This window comes from Ictalurus furcatus, chromosome 4 (assembly GCF_023375685.1).
Source record: "Ictalurus furcatus strain D&B chromosome 4, Billie_1.0, whole genome shotgun sequence".
NCBI classification, from domain to species: domain Eukaryota; kingdom Metazoa; phylum Chordata; class Actinopteri; order Siluriformes; family Ictaluridae; genus Ictalurus; species Ictalurus furcatus.
In genome coordinates, this window is record NC_071258.1 from 10,164,777 (window position 1) to 10,189,831 (window position 25,055).

The 25,055-nt window shown below is 36.9% G+C and overlaps 1 protein-coding gene across 2 annotated transcripts; it reads left to right on the plus strand.

The window, feature by feature from the left end:
- Nucleotides 1-1,154: 1,154 nt before the first annotated feature.
- On the plus strand, nt 1,155-24,977 carry vps9d1 (VPS9 domain containing 1). Of its 2 annotated transcripts, XM_053622851.1 has the most exons (16): nt 1,156-1,705; nt 2,103-2,175; nt 3,798-3,980; nt 4,062-4,224; nt 5,489-5,600; nt 11,471-11,533; nt 12,620-12,672; nt 14,187-14,274; nt 14,382-14,467; nt 14,640-15,142; nt 15,255-15,384; nt 16,678-16,883; nt 17,061-17,145; nt 20,566-20,670; nt 21,516-21,632; nt 22,317-24,975. In XM_053622851.1, the coding sequence occupies exons 1-15, from the start codon at nt 1,607-1,609 to the stop codon at nt 21,625-21,627; spliced, it is 2,061 nt and encodes a 686-aa protein (XP_053478826.1). In that variant the 5' UTR covers nt 1,156-1,606; the 3' UTR covers nt 21,628-21,632; nt 22,317-24,975. The 2 variants fall into 2 exon arrangements, with proteins under 2 accessions (XP_053478827.1, XP_053478826.1); XM_053622852.1 differs by lacking the exon at nt 20,566-20,670 and having other exon boundaries at nt 1,155-1,705; nt 22,317-24,977.
- Nucleotides 24,978-25,055: the final 78 nt, after the last annotated feature.

Genomic DNA, 25,055 nt, shown 5'->3' on the forward strand with positions numbered 1-25,055 from the left:
GGTCACTGGAAAAAGAGAGCCAGAAAGAGCGAGAGAGAGAACCAGAGAGAGAGCAAGAGAGAGAGAGAGAGAGAGAGCCAGAAAGAGACCTGCACTAAACCATACTCCAGCTTCTACACATGTGCTTTTCCTTGTAGGATGTAGTTATGCCAAGGTGTCCATTGCCAAGATGACAATGTAGATCTCACATGACCACAGCATGCTATTCCAGTTGTAGTTTCAATGAAGCTTGATGAAGTTCAAGTGCTGCATTTTGTGGGTTACTTTCAGGAATGCCACACTCAGGATGTTTAAAAAAAAACAACAATTTTATGCAACCCCTCTAAACATCTTCTTATTATAGAGGTAGTCTCATAAGCCATGCTTCTAGACTTGCTATAGTGTTCTCAAATGTTTGTTTTTTTCAGATCGGGAGCACTTTAACCGAAAAGTTTGCAGACCCCATCAGTACAGAGTCGTTTTACGACCATAACCCAACTGTTCAATATATTAGGCACATTATTTAAATGTGTATAATCATTTTTTGGCCGATTATTGGAGCCAGAATTTTAGAGCTTTTTACATTTCTGATTATTCCATTTTCTAACCACTAAGTGCTTCATGCAAAATTCTTTAATCATTTTCAGTGTAGTGACTAAATGTTGCTCCAAACATTTCATTGTTTTGTGGTGTTCAAAAACTTGTTTTTCTGCTGTAAACCATCACATGAAAGTTCCAGGGAGCCAATCAGACTGCAAATTTCAAGATCCAAAAGGTTGCAGCCAGAAAAGTGTACATAATATTATACGCAAATTAAATTACATCATCATAGTTTGCTACATGGAGCACAATATTATTCACAGTATTTTAGGTTGGGGTTTTTTAATGGTTAAGCTTACACTTACAGCTTATAAACAGCTTTTGAAAATGCATCTAATCACAACAATTTATGGAAAAGTTCTGCTTCTGAAGTCTATATGTAGTATGTGCACTCATTACCCCGACCCTCCAAGGGGTCACCCAGCAAATTTCACCTGAGTTAAAAGAGTAATGGAGGCCCTTAAGACCCCATACTGGGGATTCTGCCAAGGGGAAATGGTGAGAGCAAATCAACCAGGACATGTTTATAAAATGAAAAATTATAAATAATAAAATAAAAAAAGAGTACTGAAATGTAGTCTCTACCTTCTGGTTGTCCATCTGTGGGAAATCTTAAAGGTCTTCATTTAATGCATCCCCAGAGATAAATCCTCAAGGGTTCTAAATTTTCTAATAGTGTAGATGTACTCGACTGCACAGCTCATAAATAGTCTGGCTTGGTACAATGCATTGCAGTTAGAGTAGACAAAAGTAGCGACATTTTAGGAAGAAGAATAAAACGTCACGTGAAACCATAAATAAAGGAAAGTAAGACTATAAAATAACTATTTAACAGTTATTTAACTAGTATCTTTCATGTTCATCCGTAAGGCAAAGATGACCTTTATTTTGAAAAGAATACTTCCGGGTTTGTTGATTATAGTCGCTCCACTTCAATGTTTGTTTACTGGTCCATTGGCCGTATTATTATGGGAAATTGCGCTTTTGCTCGCAGGTCATTGTTTTAAAATTAATATAATTATGTACAATGGCCTGTCCTGCCAATGACATTAGTCAGAGACCTCTTCAAAATGCTATGCGACTCGTAAAAGTGGCGATTCAGTTGGATTCGGGTAACAGACCTAAGGTAATTATGAAGGCTCGTAACAGATTACAGCTCTACTAAGAAATACGGGCTGCGTCCAAAAACTGCTTCCATGTATTAAATACTACTAGATAGTAACGTTACATCAAAATAACATACTGTCAGAATGCCTCCATGCTAAACAGTATCCAAGTCTGACTGTTCTTTATCTGCAGTGACATTGCATTTTGTTAGAATGTAATGTGTGTTTGGCAAAGCAGTTTGTGGGGATGTGGATGGTGTTATTAGTGGGAATCATTGTCATTTGAATACATGAAGTTAAACCAGCCACATTTCCCCCCATTGTTGTTTCTAAATTAGTCATTGTCACCCTTACACTGTCATAATCATGTGTTCGAGGAAACAAATTGTTTATTTAGTCTTCTTCCTCTTCTTTTAGGAAGCTTACTGTGAATACTTGAGAAGTGTCAACTACATCTCTCATGCACTACTTCAGGATGCAGCATTTAAAGGTGGAGTTAGTGATTTTTCCCCCTCATTGTGTTTATTCATTTTCAATCTTTATAAACAAGACAAACAGAACAACCTGGATAACAAACCCAACGACAGTTGTGTGCAGACAGTTACTTAAGAACTACACAGTGTAAAGAAAGAAAAGAATAAATAACTTGAAGATTTATATATATATATATATATATATATATATATATATATATATATATATATATATATACATATATACATAATATATATATATATATATATATATATATATATATATATATATATATATAAAAAAGCATAGCACAGGTCTGTAGAAGAGTAGATGTACTTAATCCAATGTATGACAAGAAAGGCTCCCATGTTCTATGAAATACATTGTCTTTACTGGTTACAGGTTAAATCATCCAATGATACATACTCATGTAAGACCTTGTGCTGAAGTGTTATCGAAAGGGCTTTAACTGTTATCCAGTTTAAAAGAATACCTTTACTTGCACAGAATGTTAGCATTTTGTAAAGCTTCCCTTTATATTTATCTGTAATAAAGCCACCCTGTATCCCAAGCAACATGTGTAATGGATCACATTCTACAGTGATGGTTTTAAAAAAAAATACTATTGATATCTTGTCCTACAGCCTGCCAGAATTTTCCTGCAATACCAAAAGCAGTGAGTGAGGCTGAGCTGGTGATGTTTAAGACAGAACACATTTTCTAATATTTAGCTCCACACATTGGCAATCAGTTGAATATCTGCCCAGAGAAGAAGCTACGGTCTCTGTGTCCCCCAGACACCTCATGCCCCCCAAACGAGAGAAAAAACAATTATATGGACTACCAACATCCAACCAGTCAAGGAGGACAAGGAGGCTTCTCTACTTGTCTGTCAATCATGTTAAAGTTAGCTAAATTCTACTGCAGTCTATCTTGGGAACACTCCACAAAACAGAAATATACCCTGATGGGACACCAGTTCATCACATAAAGCGGTTACTATGAATGAATGAATTAGTGAAAAAAGAAAGAAATTAGATTGCTGATTATACCTTTAAATCATACTGTATGAATCATGAGCATATGTAGTCATGTATATGATTCATACAGTTAGGTAAATATCAAAGAAACGGTTCGGTGTTGGTTATGATGGTGAAATGGGGATTTTTCAGAAAGGAACTTGAATGGGTTCATTTTTTAGTTTACTAAAGAAAAATAAATAAAACTGTGCTTTCAGCTTCAGCCACTATTGAAGAAGGGGTCGTCTTGTTTTTTCTTCTCATATTCTCTCATACTCCAGCAGCTTTTGGACACTGGCAGTGTAATTGTTTATCAACCAAACAGACAAGCAGTCATTACAAATTTCACACACAGGAAGGGACAGGGCTTACATTTGAACCACTTAATGTGGGTTTGGAAGGAATCTCAAATGGAAACACTATTAATTCAATTATGTCACCACTGACTGTGATCCATTAATACTGTTTCAGACGTTTCGTTCATTTGTCTTTGAAGTATTTGATGTGCATATTTTGGTCAGATTATGTCGGTTTGCAGTGTTTTTAATGATATATTTACATAATTTTTTCTCTGAAAAAATTAGAAAAAAAATCTTTCTCTGAATTCTTTCTTTGACAGCTGGGGGAGAGATGGAGGAAGTGGAAGTGGGGAAGATGGTAAAGTTGGCTGAGCAGTGCTTAGAGAGAATAAAATCCTTTATAGGAAAGAGAAATCAAACCTCTGTTTCTAATTCTTCTCCAACCCCAGTCCAGGCATCATCACTTGCACAGATAACCCCTCAAACCAGTACCAAAACATTAGGTGAACATTATTTTTTGCTCTCCTGATACTTCTGAATGCTACAAAACAGAAATTCATGTGTATTTCTTGTACCTTTTTTAGGGACTTTCAATAGAGCACTGATGGACTCGAGTAAATTATGCCTGATCGAGCAGAACTCTCAGCATCGCAGAGTGTTCTCAGAAGGTAAGGGGGAAGACTGTCCTTTCCTGCCACCTGAACTATTCCAGAAGCTACAAGTTGTGGAGTCACAAGACAACAAAAAGTGAGTAACTCATTGCTTCATAACCATTCCACTAAACAATTGTTGTGGTGCAGAGTCCCTTTATTGGACTGTTGACCACCTACCTTGTGTTTACATTTAATTACAAACTTTAGCAGCAGCTAATTTGCTGTTAAATGTTTGTAATTATTCTTAACAATTCTAAAATGTCTTCATCCCCTCCTTTTCAGTGTTTATAAATGAATGTATATTTTTAAAAGATTTATTTTTAGAGGCATTAAAATCATTGTAAATCATTGAACAGGCTTATTTGTAACTTTCTAATTTCATATAGAACTAACTTTTGGCACATTGATGATGTAATAACATCAAAGACTTGACTCTATGTATAAAATATTAAGAAAGAATGCCTATTTTTTTAGTACTTTTTCTTTGATCCCTTTGTAATTTTTCTACATTTTTCTATTTGAGGTCCATGGACCTTGAATGAAGAAAGTAAAAATTCATATCTCCAAGAGATATGATATGGACATGTTCCACTATCAGCATGAGCTCTTTTAGTCTTTGTTTAGCTATTTTTATTTTATGGTCTGTAACACTACTCAGATTTGTCCTGGGGATATTTACTCTGGCTATTGACCTGAGAAATTGATTTGTCATGGCTATCAGGTTTGTGATAGAAGATAGATCCATGCAGCATGCATGTAATGAAGTGTGGCTTCATAGATTTCCAAATGTCATCAAGATCAGCCCCTACTTTTTCCACATGCCATCAGCAATTCCCAAAATGGAGAAATTGTGAAATAGTGTAATAGGGAACTTAGTTTTCTGTATTAAGTATGAAAACATGAAGTCTAGAGTTCTAGTTTCTGTCTGTGTGCTGTTTCATATGTTCTCCCTGTGTCTGGGTTTCCTCTGGGTTTTTTGGTTTCCTGCCACTTCCCAAAAACATGTCCCTATGTGTGAATGATTGCGTATGGTGCCCTGTGATAGGCTGGCTTCCCGTTCAGTCTGTGTCCCGCCTCATACCGGGTGTTCCTGGGATAGGCACTGGATCCACTGCGACTCTGACCAGGATAAAGTAGTTGCTGGAGCTTGAAAGAATGAATAAGAAGTGCATATCTGTTATTATAAAATCGAGGGAACAATGTATGTGCACGAGTGAAGACACGTTCTCTCACACATTAGTGGAAGAACAAATCAGAAACGACAATCTGCTGATTCTGCTGTGGTACATACTCATTTATATTCATTACGCCTTATTCACAACCTAATTTTTATCTCACACCCCAGTTTTGTGTTACAGAGAATTAACACCTATTGAGGAGGCGTCATGTCTGAACCAGAAACTAAAAGCTAATTATGAGGCACGTCTGGCGCGACTTGCCCCCGGTCAGGCCACACAGAAAACATCACTGGTAAATACATCTTCTCAAGCAGTTCTCCTTCCAGTCTCCATTTTTATCTCAGTTGGAGGTGTCTGATTAATTAAACACTTCCATTCACATACATGCACATGTCCTCACCCTCAATTTCATACCCACCAGTGGAGTATGCTCACCTGCCTGTCTAACTGACTTATTCCACAAGTCTTTAATACATTTACAGTTATTCATTTAGCAGATGCTTTTATCCAAAGCGACTTACAAATGAGGAAAAAAGAAAGGAACCGAATATACAACGTTACACACCTAAATGACAAAACATTACATGACCTTTAGAATTGATGCTTGTTGTTTATCGCAATGTGCCACACAAACAGCGGACATTTTCAATATGTCACCACCCCCCTTGCTTTGAACAAGCTCTTAGAAGTTGTTATATTTATTATTGAGCTCATATACAGAATATGGCCAAAAGTATGTGTCCATTTCAAAATCCAACTCAGAAATAAGGTGTCCTAAATGATACAAATATTGTCAACTTTAAAAGTTAATTTGGGCCTAATGTGTTCTGTTGTTGCAAAGTTCAGGAATAAACAGCTATAATATTATTGTACACATTTGAATAATGAGCCTAATATTTGAATAATTTGATTATGTTAATAAGTCTGTGCTGTGTAGGTCCATGAACTGAAGTCTAACACAAATTATATTTTCTCCATTATTTAAATGTTATGTCTGTTAGCCCAGATACACACATTACAAAGCACATATTATAGTCAGGAGGAACTATTACAAAAAAAATTGTTGTTGTTGTTGTTTTTTTGCAAAATTGGTATTAAGTGATTCACACCATAAACGCCTACTGTAAAGAGAATAATCCCACATCAATTACATAAAAAAATGTGCATACTTTTAAAATAAGTAACTGTGATTTAAGTCTGCTTTTTTTTTTCTCCCAATAATTACTTCCAAATCACCTGACAGTGTTTGCTGTGTGTTGTGTTTGTCAGTTCACCTCTCTGCAATTCCTGGCTTTTTATCTCAAAACTTCTCAGAACCCAAAAGTGTAAACTTAGTGATGGATACACACTCACTCTCCCCTCAGTCATACAGCCCATTACAGGAAAAAATATTTAGCTCAGAGTATCACCTTCAACCATGTTCAGCATCAGTACTGATGACCTGTCAATAGCCACAAAATAGAAAGTAAACATCTGATTTATAATAAATATGTTTCTACAAACCCTAAAGTTAGCAAAGACTCTCCATTTCACTCAGAAGAGCCTCTGGGAAATTGCATGCTGTGTTCTGATTGGCTCAAGGAGTTGTGTTTTTTTTTCTGATTGGCTCTTGGCACTGTGTTGTGATTGGCTCATGGAGTTGTGTTCTTTTTTTCTGATTGGCTCAATTGTATTTCATTTATATTATTTTAGAAAACAGAACGCTTGGGGTAGTTTCATTCGCACGGTGAGGTGTAGATGTCAAGCATGTCTTTCTGACACGTCTGAGAAAAATAGTTAAGTTTTTAATAATAAAATTATGTTGTCTGCTCTAGTCAAGTATAACATACACACACGATGCCCCAACCCTTTGTCTTTACTTTCTTTGGGAGTTAATTATTTAGAAGGGTGAGATGACCAAACCTGCCATAATTCACACTCTTGTCGGAGGGAAGGAGATGCTAAATCCGTTTTTGATGTCAACAAACAGTAATAAATACAAATAAAGAAAAACAGGATCCTGTATAGCATATTGAACTGCAGTGTGCTAGCTTTGTGTTTTTGTAGCCATGTTAGCACAGGGACTGTTATAAAGTTGGCTTGACATTGGACTTTTCTCTAAAGTTACATATGACATTGGTATACATGTTTCTAACTTCAATAGCATTTGAAGAGAATGACTTGGAATCACAAAACCAACTGTAAAGTGTTAATGTAGGTGTCAGGTATGATGCACAACTTTTAGATTTTTGATATTTAACCTTACAATGCATGAACCAAAAAACCTACACGAATGCATAAAGGGCGGTCAAAATGACCCTTTTTGGAATTAATGGTTTTCTTTTTCTTCCAAAAAAAAAAGTCCTATTAATGAAATAATTAAAATAACTGATGATGCACAAATATTTTAATATTTCATACATGTTTATTTGTTTTGTGCATTTTATGTCTGTCAGCTGGCCACTACATAATTGCCTTGTTGACTCAACTGACATGTTTGGTAAATGAGTGTTTTAAAAAATAAATAAATAAATAAACTGTATAGGGAACTGTGTGTGGAGAGCGAGCGAGTGAGAGAGCAAGAGAGAGAGCAAGTGAGCGAGTGAGTGGGTGAGAAACTAATTGGTTACTGAGCAATTTGATAAGATTATTGTTATCTTTTTTCAGATTGAATGTCACCACTGCAAGAGGTGGTTCCATGTGGCATGCCTTTCTATGTCAGACAAGCAGTTCAAAAGGGCTCAAAAGGTTGACTGGAAGTGCTGCTTATGTAAATAATTTTGAATTCCTTTGGCTCTCATGCACAATCTGTCTAAAAATGTACATAAACAAATTAAACTACACAGTTCCCTATACAGCTTACAAAAATATCAGCTCAATTACCAAAAATGTTGGTTCGTGTAGGTTTTTTTGGTTCATGCATTGTAGGGTTAAAAATCTAAAAGGTGTGCATCATACCTGACACCAACATGAACACTTTAGAGTTGGTTTTGTGACTGTAAGTCATTCCCTTGAAATGCTATTGAGCTTTAAATTATGGTATATTTTGTGTATGAGCCCATTTGGTAGTGAAATACATGGCACTGTTTACTTATGATTTGCTAGTTTATTTTATTAAATATACATATAGAAAAAAACTAAAAGGTGTACATTATAGCTGACCCCAACATGAACACTTTACAGTTTGTTTTGTGACTGTAAGTCATTCTCTTCACATTCTATTGAGCTTTAAATTATGGTATGTTTTGTGTATGAGTCCAGATGGTATAAAAACATCACAATTTTTACGTATGATTTGATAGTTTGTTTGTTTTTTAATTAAATATCAAAAGTCTAAAAGGTGTGCTTCATAGCTGACACCTACATGAACACTTTACAGTTGGTTTTATGACTGTAAGTCATTCTCTTCAAATGCTATTGAAGTTAGAAACGTGTATACCAATGTCGTATGTAACTTTAGAGACGGTCCCTAAGGCAGGGTCACAGGCTTGACTGTTTCTGTATGCTAATGAGCGCGCGGGTCTTGTTCAGGTGACGCCTTTGTTTTTAGTATCGATTGCGCCGTTGATCCACTCAGTGGACAGATCGATAAATACTCTGTCCGTGTGTGTGTTGGGGGAAGTGTGTCTTACCGCGCAGGCGGGTGTCTAGCTAGTCTGAGTTTTATTTGCACCGCTGTAGTTTTAATGAAGTGCTACTAATATAGTTTAGCTTTATCTGTAGGAAATTAAGTTTAAAACCAACGTTTTACTTCACAACGCATCTGAAAATGTTTCGAAGACGCGGCCAAACTGCACTAGGTGTTCCTACGTACTGGACAAAATTCAAAGGGTTTCTGAAGGTATTATATCTTTGAGTCATTTTCTCAGGTTTTAATTAGTTTAAATTCAATCTTCGACCTGTTTGTGTTAAATAGCCTAAGAGGTATGTTTTAGCCAGGCTAGTTTGTAATCATTTGACCGCTTCTCATCAGCGTGGTTCAGGTTAAGAGTATGGTAGGTCACTTTATTTTTCCAGTTTATACATTGGAGAGCCTCTAAAAGGTAATTGCGTGGGTTTCGACAGCATTTTGCAAACAAGTAACTTGGCAAAATTAAATTGTGTAAATATAAAGGCATTTCCGATCACTCTTTTCATAGTTATTTGTGTATACCTTACCTGATGCACACATGGGCCCTGCTTTTTAAATCGCCATTCAGCAAAATACTTAACTGGATGCATTGCACCGTCTAGTGTTTGAAGTGAATTGAATTTGAAATAGAATTTTAGTTGTCTAGGATTATATATGTCTTATATTTTCATCTAAAATGCCAACCCTACTCTGGCTCTTACACCTCTACTCTGCATACTTTGCTTCTCTAGAACTCAATTATAAATCTTGTATGGTAGCACTACTTGTATTGTTCTCCGCTTGATATATCGCTTTGCTTGTATTTCCTTATTTGTAAGTGGATAAAAGTGTCTGCTAAATGTAAATGTCAAAATTCTGAATGCTTACAGTTTTAGAAATGGTTATAGAGCTAAGTCCACATAAGCAGCACAAGGCTGAAGCTGTCTTCTGTTCTTAGTCCAGACATGACTGAATCAGTAGGGATTTCAAAAAATGATTTAATTAAAATTTTATTATTTTTTTTGCTGTATTAATTTATGGGTATTCAAAAATTAAAAATTAAATTGCTTAAAAAAGTCTGCATAAGCAATAAACTTGACTGAATGGCAACAGTTAACTTTTAATGCTTACCGTAATTTTCGGACTATTGAGCGCACCTGAACATAAGCCGCACCCACTAACTTTAAAAAGAAAAAAATTTTTGTACATATATAGGCCGCACTTGTCTATAAGCCGCAGGTGTCCACGTTGTAAACATGAGATATGTACACAGAAAGATGTTACACAGAGATTTTTTTAAACTTTTAATTAAATACGTACCGTAAAGCTTTATTCCGAACAGTGCCTATAACACGGCTGGTTAAAAAATAAACAATACAGTTGCCTACCAGGAAAAGTCATTGATCGCTATCTTCATCTTCCTCCTGCGCACTAAAACCACTAAAGGCGTCTTCTTCAGTGTCGGAATTGAACAGCCTCAGAATTACCGGTACTTCGTCACATTTCCTCAGTCTCTCTTTTGTTGTCGCTCTCAATGTCACTTACGTCTTGAGGCAAATTCGCCCTTGAGCTCGTGCTGTCCTCTTCATCACACAGCAGTCCAGCCTTTCGAAACCCGCTGGCGATAGATTTTTTGACACTGCTCCACGCTGTTAGGATCCACTGGCAGACTTGAGCAAAAGTTGCTCTTCGCATGCTATTTCCTTCTTCGACAGCCAGATCGATCGCCTTTAACTTGAAAGCTGCATCATATGCATTTCTTCGTGTGTTTTCCATGATGAGGGTGTGTGCATGAAGCGCAAAATGACTGATCTGAAGAATTTAGTGTGAGTGCGTTTGATTTAATTCGAACAGTTTCATTGGTCGACTGTGACCTGTTCGGTAATTTCATTGGTCTGATGTGACGAGGCTAAATATTTTGGCGGCATGAAGCTCGTTAGCCCGTAAAAATCCATAAATTAGCCGCATCATTGTTTAAGCCGCAGTGTTCAAAGCGTGTGAAAAAAGTAGCGGCTTATAGTCCGGAAATTACGGTAGTCATTACTGATTCATTCATGTCTATAAATAAAATGTTATATTTTATAAAGTGTCAATGTTGGGGTTTTTTTGTAGCAGCGCTTCATGTGACTCTGAACAGATTAGACCTCTGATGTGAACTTGAAGCAGAGAATAAATGCATACTTCCCTGTCCAGTACACTTTCTAAACATGCCATGTCAATACTTCACTACTGAGACCAGAGCGGGAAAAGGGAATTTAAAAAAAAAAAACCAAAATTTTTAATATTTCTTTTCATGTAAATAGCATGAAGCATCAACATAGGATCTGCTAACTGCAACGGTTCATGTTTACAAAACCCCATACCTTGATTGGTTTGGTTTGATTTGATTGTGATTGATTGGTTTGATTGATGCTGACGTACTCAAGTTGACAGTCTAGTATTTTTACACCATCATTGTTTTGCTGAACCTGTGCAGCCTTTTTTACTTATAGACTTCTTTTATTATCTGATATTAGTGGACTGCCTAAATGATCTGTTTCTAATGTCTGTTTTTTTTTTCTCTCCCAAATCAGACTCTCTCTCTTCAGAGACAAATGATGGAGAACCTGATTATAGCCAGAGCCAGACAAGATGCTGTATCCTTTATTTATGTGTGTGTCAGACTGCAGACACACCCAAAAATCCAAATGTATAATCTTTTTTTATATAAGAGGATTTGAGATCAATGTTGACATAGAAATTTATATTTGAATTATTTTGTCTCTTCAATGTAGTTGTATTTAATCATTTGTCTAGTGACTGTGTGTACTGGTGCGTCATGACTATATGAAAATATTTGATAACTTATTAATTATCCTTGTTGGAATGTACATTTGTCTCTAAATATTTTGTCAGGAACTCATGTGATTCATCAGTGCTCTGACTATTTACAGCACCTCCAAAAGAATATCGTTCTATGTTTGGCATTTGATGTCAAACTTGTTGACTTGGCTGGAAGAAAAATATTAGATGTTGAAATGCTGGAAGTAGGACATCAACATCATCATAATGAAAAAACACAGAGCACTGTTATGTTCTCAAGTAAAATTTAACTTGCCTGAATTGTTGCAGATAAAATGCTATATACAAGTATGGGATTATACAGTCCCTCCAAGATTTTGCAATCACAGAAAGTAACCCAAAATTAAGGAAACGCTGTAATATTCTCAGGAGCTTGCAATTTTTCAAAATTACTACAGCTTTTCCACAGATTCTGGCTAAGGCGTATCATGTGATGTCATCACAACGCATATTCAGTCAAAGCCCCCTTCGATTCATGTGTGTTGAGCATGAGTACAGCTAAAAGGTCTCATTTGCCAACAGATATCACTGTGAAAGACCGTGCAAAATAATTTCATGCAATTTCGTCAGTTCAAGTAGTTTTCTGCAAAAATGCGCTAAAATCTCCGAAAATAGCATCTCAAATTTTGAAGAAAAAAAGGCAACAAAATCAAGCGTTTTTGGCTGCAACAATCACAAAAAAAATCCTGTATGGACTGATTATAAGGAAGTGGATCAAACTAAAGGAGAAATTAATTTAGCCAACGCCTGAAATGCGCATATAGTATTTAACAATTTCAGAGGACCCAACAGCAACTTACTTTGTGTACTATGAAACACTATACAGAATTTTTGTCTGAATTTGTCACAACAACTGTAGAAGATTTCCTGAATAACTATAGCTCCAAAGGAAGATGGAAGAGAGAAGGCTCAGGCTGCAGGAGCAAGCCAACAGGTGAGCTTTCTCATCTTGGACTCCAATGATTAATGATTAATATTAGATCTCTTCTACTAATTTGTGATGGTCCAGGTATATAAAATTCCTTGCTTACAAAGGTCTGCATAAGGAACTAATAGTACAAAATAATTGAATAGAGCTTAGTTCCTGCCTATAAATAAGACAGTTTGAAGTGGTGTTGTTTCATAGTGACTCATAGCATTACCACTTTTGACTGGCGGCATTGACTTCAACTTGAAACATTCAAACATACTTTTGTCATTGGTTCACTAATTAGACCAGTGAGGGTAAATGAAATGAAAAATCTGTGAACATATGTTAAAACTCTCCCTGTACTGATCTAATTTCTTTTGCCCTGTAGCTAGTCTCAGATCATACAAGCTGCCTTCAGATAAATAATCTACATAAATGCATGTGATTGGGTAAAACATCTGCTGTGATGGTGATTAAAAAATTAAGGTAGAACATTGTAACAGAATTCACTTTTCTCAGAATATCCAGAAGTTAATGAACAGCTCTTCATTAACTGTTAGAGTGTGTTAGAAATGTCTTCTTTTTTTTTAATATGGCATGATCTAAGATCATTGTTATTAAAGTTTCTGCCTGGTAGCGGTGGCAGGAAATGTGCTTGTGTTTGACTTTGATGTTATTCTAAAATAATTATCAGAAATATTAAACTCTGTGTGAGCTTATTTCAGCCTGTAGCCTTTCTCTAGCAGCACACACTCTGGTGTCAGTTAAAATTCAACCTTAACTGAGTTTAGGAGAGAAAATCTAATTGAATTAGCAAACTTGTGAACACAGTATGAATAAATGTACTGACGGATAAATGTATTTGCATGTTATGTTTTGTTTTTTTACTAAACCACTGAATGAAACGTAATGCTTCATGCAAGGGTAGTGTGTGGTGGTAAATAAAATGTGTTGTGGAGCAGTTGAGGCTTGTCACTTTTGTTGTAAAATAGACTTTATCTGCAAACCTTATGCATTTTCATATCCACTTTAGTTTAAAGACTTTTTAAAAGATTTGTACTAAATCTTACTGCAAATATTATCTCTTGTTTATCCTGCAAACTTTTATATTCAGTCTAACGCATGAGCCTAAAATCTGCCTGGCCTCTTGTCTTTCTGAAGTACACCTCTAACTTGTACATCACAATAGTGCTACTCTCTGCAGCAAACTTTTGCTGAACGTGACTTTTCTTTTCATATTTCTTTCACTGAGTTAATGTGGATGGAGGGTATAACACACTTACCAGGTTAGGGCAAAAGTTTTTCTGGAATTACTTTAAAAACATCAGGCCTTACCTTAAGGGTACTTGACATTTCAAGAAATTGTAACAAATTTTACCAGTAAGTTGTTATCCAATGTGAGCTGACATTTCGTGGGCTTCTTTACTTTTTTTTAATTTTTATTTAAAAAAAAAAAAAAAACAATAACTGTGATTGTGAAGATTGCTTCCAACTGGATTTTGAAAAAGTTCTACTAAGTTGTATGATTTTCATTACAGGAAGTTTTCTTGTTCTGCAATTATGACACCTGAGGAGCAGGAGCAGAGGATTCTGTATGCAAATATATTGGAATATGAACAAGATCATGTAAGTGTATGGTGATTAAGTGTCAAGTTCTCTGAATATGTTTAAATTGGGCAATTTACTGTTTTGATGCAGACCGTTTATATTTTAAATTGTTTGTGATTATTTAGGATTGGCCTAAAGTATGGAAAGCTAACCTAAAGAAGAATCCAAATGATGCAACTTTGGTTTCAGGTCTGGTCACCTATCTTCTTAGGTATGAAAAGCTCAAATATGCTCATTTTATTTAGAGCAAAAGGATGCAGCTTGCTTTGCTTCCTTTTTCCTGTACAAATATAATATTTTGAAGGTTATGTATTTATCTTGGCCATGACAGCAGTTACCATGTTACATGTAACAAATCAGACCCTTTTATTTTTATTTCCAAGTTGTCCAGACCATCCTGTTGTGAAGCTATTGAAGAAGCTCCAGTATCAAGTGTATAACAGGCTGTACCCCATAATAAGCCAAACTGTTCCTCCAAGCCCAACGCCTGGCCACTCTGTGCATTTAAAACTTTCACACAGTGCGCAGAACCTGCTGCTCCCTCAGAGTCCGCCGAGTCTGCGCAAGCCTGGCCTAAGCCACAGCCTGTCAGACGCCTCTATCTCCCTCTCGCCACTCCCCGACCTCAATGCTAACAACACGGCATCTAAAATGGATTCAGAAGAGCTCCTGACCCCGGTCCCTCCAGACCGGGAGAACTCTTTTGAGGATCTGGAGCAGTACATGACCCAGCTGGGCTGGGCTTCAGCTTGTGCAGAAGACACAGTCTCTGATTTAACCTTTGACTTGACCCACAGTGACATGGACGCCCACGTTCAGGACCTGGAGGAACGAGCTTTGAAAGAACACCTGAAAGCCACAGTAAAAGACATCCACAATGCCATTGGTAAGCAAACATAAATGTTTAAATAAGGTGTCACTGAAAAAGCTTTTATTTGAAAATCCTGATTGTGTCTGATGACTATCTGAATTAATGTCTTAGTTTTTCTCTGCTTTAGATCGTCTGCTGTCTCTGTGTCTGCTTTCTTTTGAATGTCTCAACACTGCAAGCTCCAAAGACCAGTGTGTAGCATGCATAGAGGAGGTCTTCTTCACCCCAATATGGGGCCCTCTACTGGCACTCTTTAGGTATTCCATTTTGTAGCACACATGCCATTACAGACAGTAAATATTTATTAGTTAGAGGTGTGATTATAGGGATCAAATTCTGTTTACCTGTAGTGGCAACTACAGCTGGATCCTAAATATTGATCACTAGTAAATGTTGCACAAATACACTGGTAAGCAGTTTAGTCCATTAACATGATTCTTTTCCCCCAGCCTAATTAAATCTAAATAGATAACACAGAATAATTGAAGTTGGGTAGCAGTGTGCAGGGTTTAAATAAATACACAGAGCAGCGACAGCTCTTGTCTAACACACAAAGTATGTGTGGGTTTAGACAGCATTTTGCAAACAAGCAACTTGGCAAGTCTCTTATGAGGTGATTGAGTCATGCGAGTTATAGCAGAGAAAATGCGGGGAATTGGGTGCACTCCAGGAGTCTAGTGGAATAAGATCAATACGGCAGGTTCATCTAGGTTCTTTAAGTGAACCTGCCTGGTCTTGAAATGTTTCTTTTGAAATGAACATTTTTATAACAGTAAGGAGCAGCACACTGGTCTGCTGTTGAAAGAATTAAATACCATGTGTGCCAAGACAGCAGACTCAGCAGAGCATACAGGAGTTGGAAAAGAAAGCAAATCTGTCAGATAAGGTTCTAAAAATGCTCAATTGGTTTTGCAAATACCTTTGGAAAATTTGCAAAAGTTGATGATTCAACTGAAAAGAGAATCTCTTCAGGTTCATTTCAGTGTGAGTTTGTTCAGTCTAAACAATAGATGGTGCTCTTAAGCTAGAGGCAAAGGAATTCACTCTGAATGTCATTTAAACCAATAATATAAACCAGAGTTTCCAAACCCTGGTCGTGGTGCACCCCATGTCCTTCACATTTTAGTATTTTTCCTGCTCCTAACCTGCGTGATTCAACTAATCAGTTAAATAACAGCCCTTTCTGACTTTCTGAAGTGGATGTATTAGGGCACGGAAAACATTACAATTTGCAGGATCGGTTACACCAGGAGCAGGGCTGAGAGCCTGTAATGCAAACCATTAAACTATAGAATAATAATGTCATTTTGAAAACATTTTTTAATGTCAAAGACACTATTAAAAATGGTCTAAGAACATCTCTATATCAAATATACTAGGATTTGTGAATATAAGTCATAGATCCTGGTATGCCATCAATAACTTGTAAACTTTTTTTGAAACTTGTATACTACAAGTTGTCCTTCTAAGGGCCAACAAAAATCCTTTATATCCTTCAGTTTCATTGTATTTGTACAAAACTGTATTTAGTTTGTACCTGTGCACTTTAGGAAGGTGCACCGAGATCGAGAGCTGGCTTTTGAGAGCAGTGTTCTCCTGTACCATAATGCCTCACCTGGTGATGTTGGTGTAGCAGACAAACTGTTCCCCAAAGACCCTGCTGTTCTGCATGGTTCCTACCCATACGAGTGTGCAGTACAGGAACTAAAACTCCTGTGTAAAGACTGCTGTCCTCAAAAGAAGCTAGAATGCATAGGTGAGATCTCCTGTCACAATAAAACAAGTAGTAGTAAATGGGTAATTAACTTATCTAATTATCACTCCTTTATAGCTTTTGTTTTATTGGGGGAATAATAAGATTCTACTTTCATGGACCACATCAAGCAAACATTGAATTTGACTGAAACCATTTTTTTGTTGTTTTCCACTTCAGTGAGAACCTTAAGACTCATTTGTGCCTGTGCTGAGCATTACCATGTCCTTCAAGAGAATGATCCATCACCAAAAACGGCAGCCATGTAAGTAGGCCAAGTCTGACTTTTGCACAAGTAGCTGCTCAGCTTGCTCTCTAATTGCTTTCATTCCTTTTCCTTGCATTAAAACAAAAGTTGGAAATTGATGTGAGGAAGTTGGTTTGGAGGTTTTTGAGTCGAATAGGCGACCTCTTGCGTGTCCCGTTGGCAATCTGTCAGATTTCATCAGACCCCACAGAGGCCAAAGCATAGCAGGAGGGCCATCTCAGCCCTAGGCCCTCAGTGGGGTGCTCTGAACCGGTTAGCGTGCTATGTGGGTCATGCTGTCTGGACCATACACAGGCCTTGATATGATGTCACGGGAAAGTGACAGTGTTCTTGGAAGAAGGTTCTGAGGATTAGTCAATTACCTGCCAGGGAAAAAGGAGGAAGTCAAATGTAACTATATGAAATAATTTACCTAAAATTGGAGGACAAGAACTACTTTTTATTTAGTCCGTTATAATAAGAGTATTAAAGTTGATATATTTTCTAAACATGATTACATCATTCACTAGTACAGCCAAAAAATTGTCCTTAATTGCCCTAGATAGTAGTGCGAGCATCTAGAGATCTGAAATGAAGAAGTTAAAGCTGTTTAGAGATTGAAAAGTGATAGAAATTAGTAGCGTATGTTAGGGATATACATTTTAAGTCTCTTTTGGTTAAAATATTCATGACTAATCTGCATTAACTGAATAAATATGTGCTAAATTATGAAATGATGTTTGTTAGCTAGTTATGGTATAGACTGGACACTACAGTGGCCAAAATGCTTCAAACAATACTGTGTGGGGTTTTTTTTTTGTTTGTTTTTTGTTTTGTTTTCCCCCCCCCTCCCTCTCCTTCTCTTCCCCCCTCCTAACTGAACCCTAACTGATATTTTTTTCCCCACATACACTGGAATTTGCTTGGTTGGCTGCTGAAAGGAGTCTTTGCGTGCAAGAGATTAGTGGAGTGATATCAGTTCATTAAATCTAAGCAGCTCACACAAGCTGCTCTGCTGTGTCATTGGGATTTTTAATGTTTTTATTGAATACACTTGTAATCAGGACAGTAACGGAGAGCTCACTCAAGCATCCTGTTAAGTGAAACAACTTCAGCCATCACCACTCCATACACAGGAACTGCAGCTTTCTATACACACACTCACCGTCCACTTTATTAGGAACACCTGTGCACTTGCACATTCCTGCACTTATCTATTCAGCCAATCATGTGGCACAATTCAAAAAATCATGCAGATACAAGTCAAGAACATCTTTTAATTTTTACATCAGAATGGGAGAGGGGGTTATTTCCACCCACTGAACTGCTGCTCACTCAGTGTTTTTGTTTTTCGCCCCAGTCTGTGCAAACTATAGAGACTGCTGTGTATGAAATTCCCAGGAGATCAGCAGTTTCTGAAATACACAAACCAGCCCATCTGGTACCAAATACCATGCCACAATCAAAGTCACAGAGATCACTTTTTTATATAATTCTGCTGTTTGATGAGAACATTAACTGAAGCTCTTAGCCTGTATCTGCATGATATTTTGTATTGCACTGCTGCCACATGATTGGCTGATTGGATAACTGCATAAATGAGCAGCTGTACTCATGTGCCTAGTAAAATGGACAATGGGTCTGTGTGTGTATATATAAATGTAGATATGTTTTTCTGTTATTTTGTTTTGTGGTTTTTTGCAGTTTCCTTATGGATCTTTAAAGGTATTTGGGTCATAGAAATGTTCGTGTCGGTTTGTCAACAATGGTGTATTTTGCAGATTTCCAGAATCTAGTGGCCAATTTGGATTCATTGTATTGGAAGTGTGTGGGTGTTTGTGTCCTGTTTGAAATCAGTTTTATTTAGTACTCAGTTAGAAATGTCATATTCCCAGAGCTGTGTTTGGTTTTTGGCCTGTAATGAATATGGTTTGGATTCATTGAAAATGTTCAAGGGATTTTTTTTTTTTGTGCTTTATAACAAAGTTGTAATGATAAATATGATTGTGAAGTGGTAGTAGGGATTGGAGCAGTTTGTTGGCCTTTTTCTAGCCTTTTTTGTAATTTCAGTCTAGGTTGTGCCTGACAGTTAGGGCTTATGAATTTGCTCATGCATGTCTGCACAGGAACAATTAAAGTATTCCAACCCTTTCTCGTTCTATTGCATTGTCTCGTTTTCTTTTTTGTCTGTTTATTATAGACTATCACTAATTTGAACAGCTTCAGTTTTCCTCTTGATCAGTAGTTGTTGCATTATGTCCATTCTTTTTTTTGCCTTTAAAATGAAGAGGGGATCTCATGGCTCATTGTCTGAGTTGCACTGCATAAGATTTTTTCCCTGCGTAACATTCCACCCCCTTACCTGAGGACCTTTTCACCATGCTGTAAACTTTCATTCTTTTTCTTCATCTTGCGTGTCTGTAGGATTATTGACGCATGAATGCATCTTTATGTATTTTGGCAAAATCATCATGTTCTGCAAAGTTCAACTATTCCTCCATGATCCACTTCAGTCTAAACTATGATCACATTTAGTCATTCAGGCAAGACCTGAAACTGAACGTGGATGTTACTGGATATTAAATTATAATTCTATAGGCTTGGAACTACAGCTATTTTGGCATGGCTCCACTATGTGAAGCTTGTTTCTATGTCCACCGCACACTTGCTTAGCTGAAAGCTATCCGGTGTCCTATGAGCCAGCAAGAAAGGGGACACCCAGGTACTTTCTCACGCAAGCACTACTCGGCCCATAGAGCATGTGAATGCTTGTGTATTTTTGCTGAAAAAGTTATGACTTGGAGGGATTTGCACTTTGCATGAACGTATAATCTGAAATACCAAGCAATATTGTTGCCTCTAGACATGAGAAAGTATGAAGTAATACTGTTCATTAGTAAGGATGCTCCGATCAGGATTTTTGCAGCTGATACCAATTACCGATTTCTTGTCATCCCAATCGTTGAAACCTTATGTAAGTGATATGTAAGCTTTCTGTTGACGGTCACTGTTGGACCTTTTTTCAGATGTTGCCTTTGTTATATTATTTACAGTAAAGTTGTAGATTGTTTTATTTGAGAATCAAATAAATAAACACAATTCATTTTACAATAAGCATTTTAATAGGCATTTAAAAATACACAGCAATTGGCAAATTTTCATTGTTTCTTGAGACCTCGTAATAATTCCACACTGGTGATGGCATGACTGCAGCGCTAAAGTGTTACGTCATCGTATGTCATCAAATTGTGATCAGTTTGTGAGATCTGCCAAATCTAGAGACTGACGGTCGAGTCATAGAATGTGATCATCGGCCGATAACAATTGTCGGCCGATCGATCGGAGCATCCCTATTCAATAGAAAGAATGATCAGATTTTTTTTCTTGCTCTCTTTTTTTTTTTTTTTTTTTTTTTTTTTTTTTTTTTTTGTTTCACAGTGGAGCAGATGATCTGCTGCCCATTTTATCGTACGTGGCCTTGCGCAGTGAACTGCCTCAACTCGTCTCTGAATGTGCTGCACTGGAAGAGTTCATCCATGAGGGGTGAGTTCCTGAAATTCAGCACCCACTCATCCTTCTCTAATCTACAAGATGTAGTATGCCTTGGTAACATTAAAGCACTTTTAACAATAGCAACTTAGTAGAGAAATGGCATTAAATTATATGGTCTTAGAATTCCCCCTTAGTGCTGCTGATTGCAAAATGATTCAGTCCTGTAGTGTTATCTCCTGAGTGCTTGTTCTGCTGGATTTCATCTTGACCCCACTCTTGGGTGCTAGGGTGCCATTGCGTGCCTTCTGAGACCACAGCCAAGAGCTCTGTTTATCTGCGTAAAAGCCACCCTTTTTTTTTTTTTTTTTTTACAGCCTGGTTAGGTTGGCAGTGATGAGGGAATTTCCATCACACACTGGTTTGCCTTTGTCCCTTTCTATAAAATACAAATAAAATTCCTTTCACTGTTTGTGTAACTTAGTGGTTTGGAAATATCTGAGGACAGAGCAGTTGGAGCTCAGTGTGTGCTGTATGCTAGAAAAGACCTCATGTGACTCCTCTTAATTATTCAAACTTTAATTATTAGTTCAGATTGTAGCAGTTTTGTTTATTTAAATTACAAGTTTGACATTTTGTTCCTGGTCTTAGCATTTCGCCTAGAGGTGTTGGGAGTTCAACTGTTACTAGACTCTTTATTTAAAATGTCTCCATTCATCTTATTATCCGGCAGCATCACTCAACCACCTGTACATGCATACAATCTGTTAGGAAAGTGGTATTATGTGAAAAGCTTTGTATCAGTTTGTAGTATCTAGACTAATGTTGTGGTAGTATAGTGGTTTCGTCGTGAGATATTTTAGATCAGTTTTAAAGGATTTGTGAAATGCTTTCCTCAGTTATTTGATTGGAGAGGAGGGCTACTGCTTAACCTCAATGCAGAGTGCCCTGACGTATGTGGAGTCACTACACTTGGGTGGAGCTTTGCAGCTGGCTGCCAAACCCACCTGAGTCAGGTAAGAGACACTGCACAGCTCATCTGTTAAATACACTGTACAGTGAGTCACAGTAGGTGTGGATGAATTTGTTGAACCCATAAATTGAATAAATAAACTAAGCAATTAAATAATTGGTTTTATTTAATAATTTGAAATCGTGTGTGAAGCACATAATGCTGAGTTATCTGTGTTTTGGAGTGCAGGAAAAGGGGCGGGCAAGTTGTGTTGTGGTGTTCTGAGTTCTCTCCAAAAACACAAAAATGTTAGTTAGAGCAATTACAGCCCAATCGAGCAACCCCAAAGTGCACTATTATTTAGCTATATAAAAATAAAAAAAGCACTCCTCATGCGGCAAGTAAAGTCATGGGGAGTGGAGGGAGACGCTCATGCCATGTTCAGTATGCACATTCGATTCATAAGCTTTAGAGTTTTGTGTGATGTAGTTATCACTCTGAATTTGATTATTTTCCTATAATGGCATGTGCTGAAGTTTAATCCTCTTAAACCACAGAAATTTAATAACATCATAATTTTTATCTGTTTATAGTTAATATATTGTTGTGGAACTTCTGTGACAAACGTAACTGTCATTATCAGTATCATTATCATAACATTATCACTTTGATTGTATAGAGCGTGTTTAAAAGTCACCAGTCATCTGTACTGCTTGTGTGACTAGCTTGTTTTTCTGTGTTCCAACAGTGGTAAGGAGATGTTCTCCAGTCCAGGACAGGAACTTCTTATCCTTCCTCCTCATCAGGGCTGCAAGATTAAACACCTCTCTTCAATTCAGCACACACTATAGAAGAGGTTACACAAAGCGAGTCTGGAGCTTTCTAGCCTCAAAAGCGTGAGAGCACTGAATCCTGCTGTGTTGCAGAGTTGCGTCCCAAATGGTTTCGGGTTAGAGGAGTGGAATCGGGTTGATGTTATGAGGGAATTGTTTTTGGGCGTTTATCTCATTTAATGGAAAAACTGAAATCACGTAGCGTGCCTAATTTTATTGTCCGTTCATCCTGTTTTGTTTTCCTCATAATGTGGCTGTTTGAAGTGCTTTACTGTGAATGAATAGGATCTAAAGCCATTATAGCCATTTGCTTTTTTTTTAAATTACCCGGGCTAGTGTAGATATCTTCTGAAGAAGTACAATGGCATAATTATTTATAACGACTCATGGACAGTCGTGTGTGAAGAGATTGCTCTGACTGACTAACACATTGTGCAATTTAAGTGTTTATCATTTCCTTGAAGGAAATTCAAAGTACTGACATGCTAATTCAATGAGGGAAAAACAATGGAGTCTGTAAACTTCTGGCACAGTATAGTTAATGCAATTGAGCATGTTTCAGACAAATATCACATAACTAACTTGATGTTTTTGGGGGCATATATGCTTTTGTGAATGATGTTCTGCCAAGTCATTGCAGGCTGGTTAATAAATGGGATTTCTTAGAAGTAGAATGGTATGAGAGATATGCCAGACACCCTTTTTTTTTTTTTTTTTTTTTTTTTTTCCCTCTTCCTCCCCCCCCCCCCTTTTTTTTTCTTTTTGACTGTGCTAGGTGATATGCATCAGCAGTGGATCAGCACCTTGAGAAGATTAACACATGGTATTGGACTATATATTTAAACATTCGTTGAATATTATCTTTAAGGTTCCATGTAGTACATAGTATACCCCCCCCCCCCACGTGCATTATACTGTTTGTACATGCAATTATATGGTCCTGTGTAGTGTGTTACTGCTTTAAAAAGTTTTATTGAACTAAGATTCCTGATCTGTACTGTTTTTAAAAAAAAAAAAAAAAAAAAAAAACAGTTAATTAAACATTTAAAAAAAAAAAAACGTTAATTGTATTGAAAGGAAAAAAGGATAACTTTTTTGTAGTTTTGCCAACATCCACTTTCTGCTAGAAGGTGTAGATTTTATACCTTTTTTGTTTGTTTTTTTTTTTTGTGTTGTTTTTTGTTTTTTTTTTTAAACGTGATGACTTTTTGATGCTTCAGTGTATTTTACTCTCCATTTCAATTACACAAACTGAAATGATGAAGCAAAAAAGTATGAATGAATCAAAATGTGTATGAATATTAAATGCTGGCATTGCTGTGCCATCTATCTAATGTAAATGTATATCTATCCTAATGTAACATCTGTCTAATATAAATATGTACGTCATTTTGTGGTGTTTTGTACATCACTGGCTGCTGTCATCTCAATCAGTTGTATGTTTGCTAATAATCTTTAATGTGAATTTGTTGAAAAGAATGCATCTGAGTGTAGGCTATATCTTGGATTTTCTAATAATAAAAACATAAGTAACCCTTACCCTGGTTTGTCTGTCATATGTAACAGATACAAGAGAAGCAAAGAAAAGCAGAAATAGTTGTTCAAGTACGATTTATTGAAAATGTCTTGATTTTCAGGTTTGTGTGCTATGAAACTCTAAGAGGCAGACTGTTGCAAGATATTTCATGCCAGGTAAGACTGGATTAAACATGCCAGTCTTAATCAGAGGAAGGTGTAGCCAGTAACCTCTGGTATGCCCTCTCTCGTGACTATTGTTAACTGATGCCTAGCTCATTGTCTGTCCAATTCTTTTGTTTTGCCTGATACATGAACACTTCAATGCTTGTCTGTTTGGTGGCACGATGCAACGCAGCACCCAAACACAACTTTGTGTCATGCAGCCCCTTAAATGTTGAATATATTTCTCTAGCAGGGCAAATTTTGAGTAGTGATTTAACGGAGGGGGAAAAATCCACTCTGACCAACTTGCATATTAAACTTCATAATTAATATGATCTTTAGTGGCATCTGAGTGTTATTTTGTAATGAAATTCTAAGTTGTTTTTTTGCATTTAAACTTTTTCATTGACAGGATGGTCTATTTTAATTTTGGTTAACAGTTTCCTACATTAACCACAATTCCATTCAACCACCTGCTGAGAGTGGTAACAGTGGGGGTTTATGGTGCATTAAAGTCCTGTCTGAAATGTAATTAAAATGTGCGTGCGCTTGAATGCCACCACAATGGCATTATTACAAATCAAGGAATGAGCCCCAATAAATTTTCTAGACTTTGGGGAGGATCCCTGCAGCAGTCAGATTTAAGCGGTAATTTTGCATGTTAACTGTTCTGTACAGTTGATGATCAATAAAGTGTTCTCTTGCCATTCCTTTTTTTTCCCCACCACATTGTATCCTCTGAACTTTAAAGGAGGACTTGAAGGCATCATTAGTCCTTGCTTCATCTCAACTGCTGTAGTCTTTCACTCTGTCCAGCTCTCCTATCTCTTCATCTGTAGACTCAGCACAAACAGATCAGGTTCCAAAGCTTCAACTTGCATGTTAATACTACCATCAACACCATCATGTCTGTCATCTCGTATATCACTAAATAGCCAAGCAGAATCTGAATCTGCTATAACACTGCACAGCTG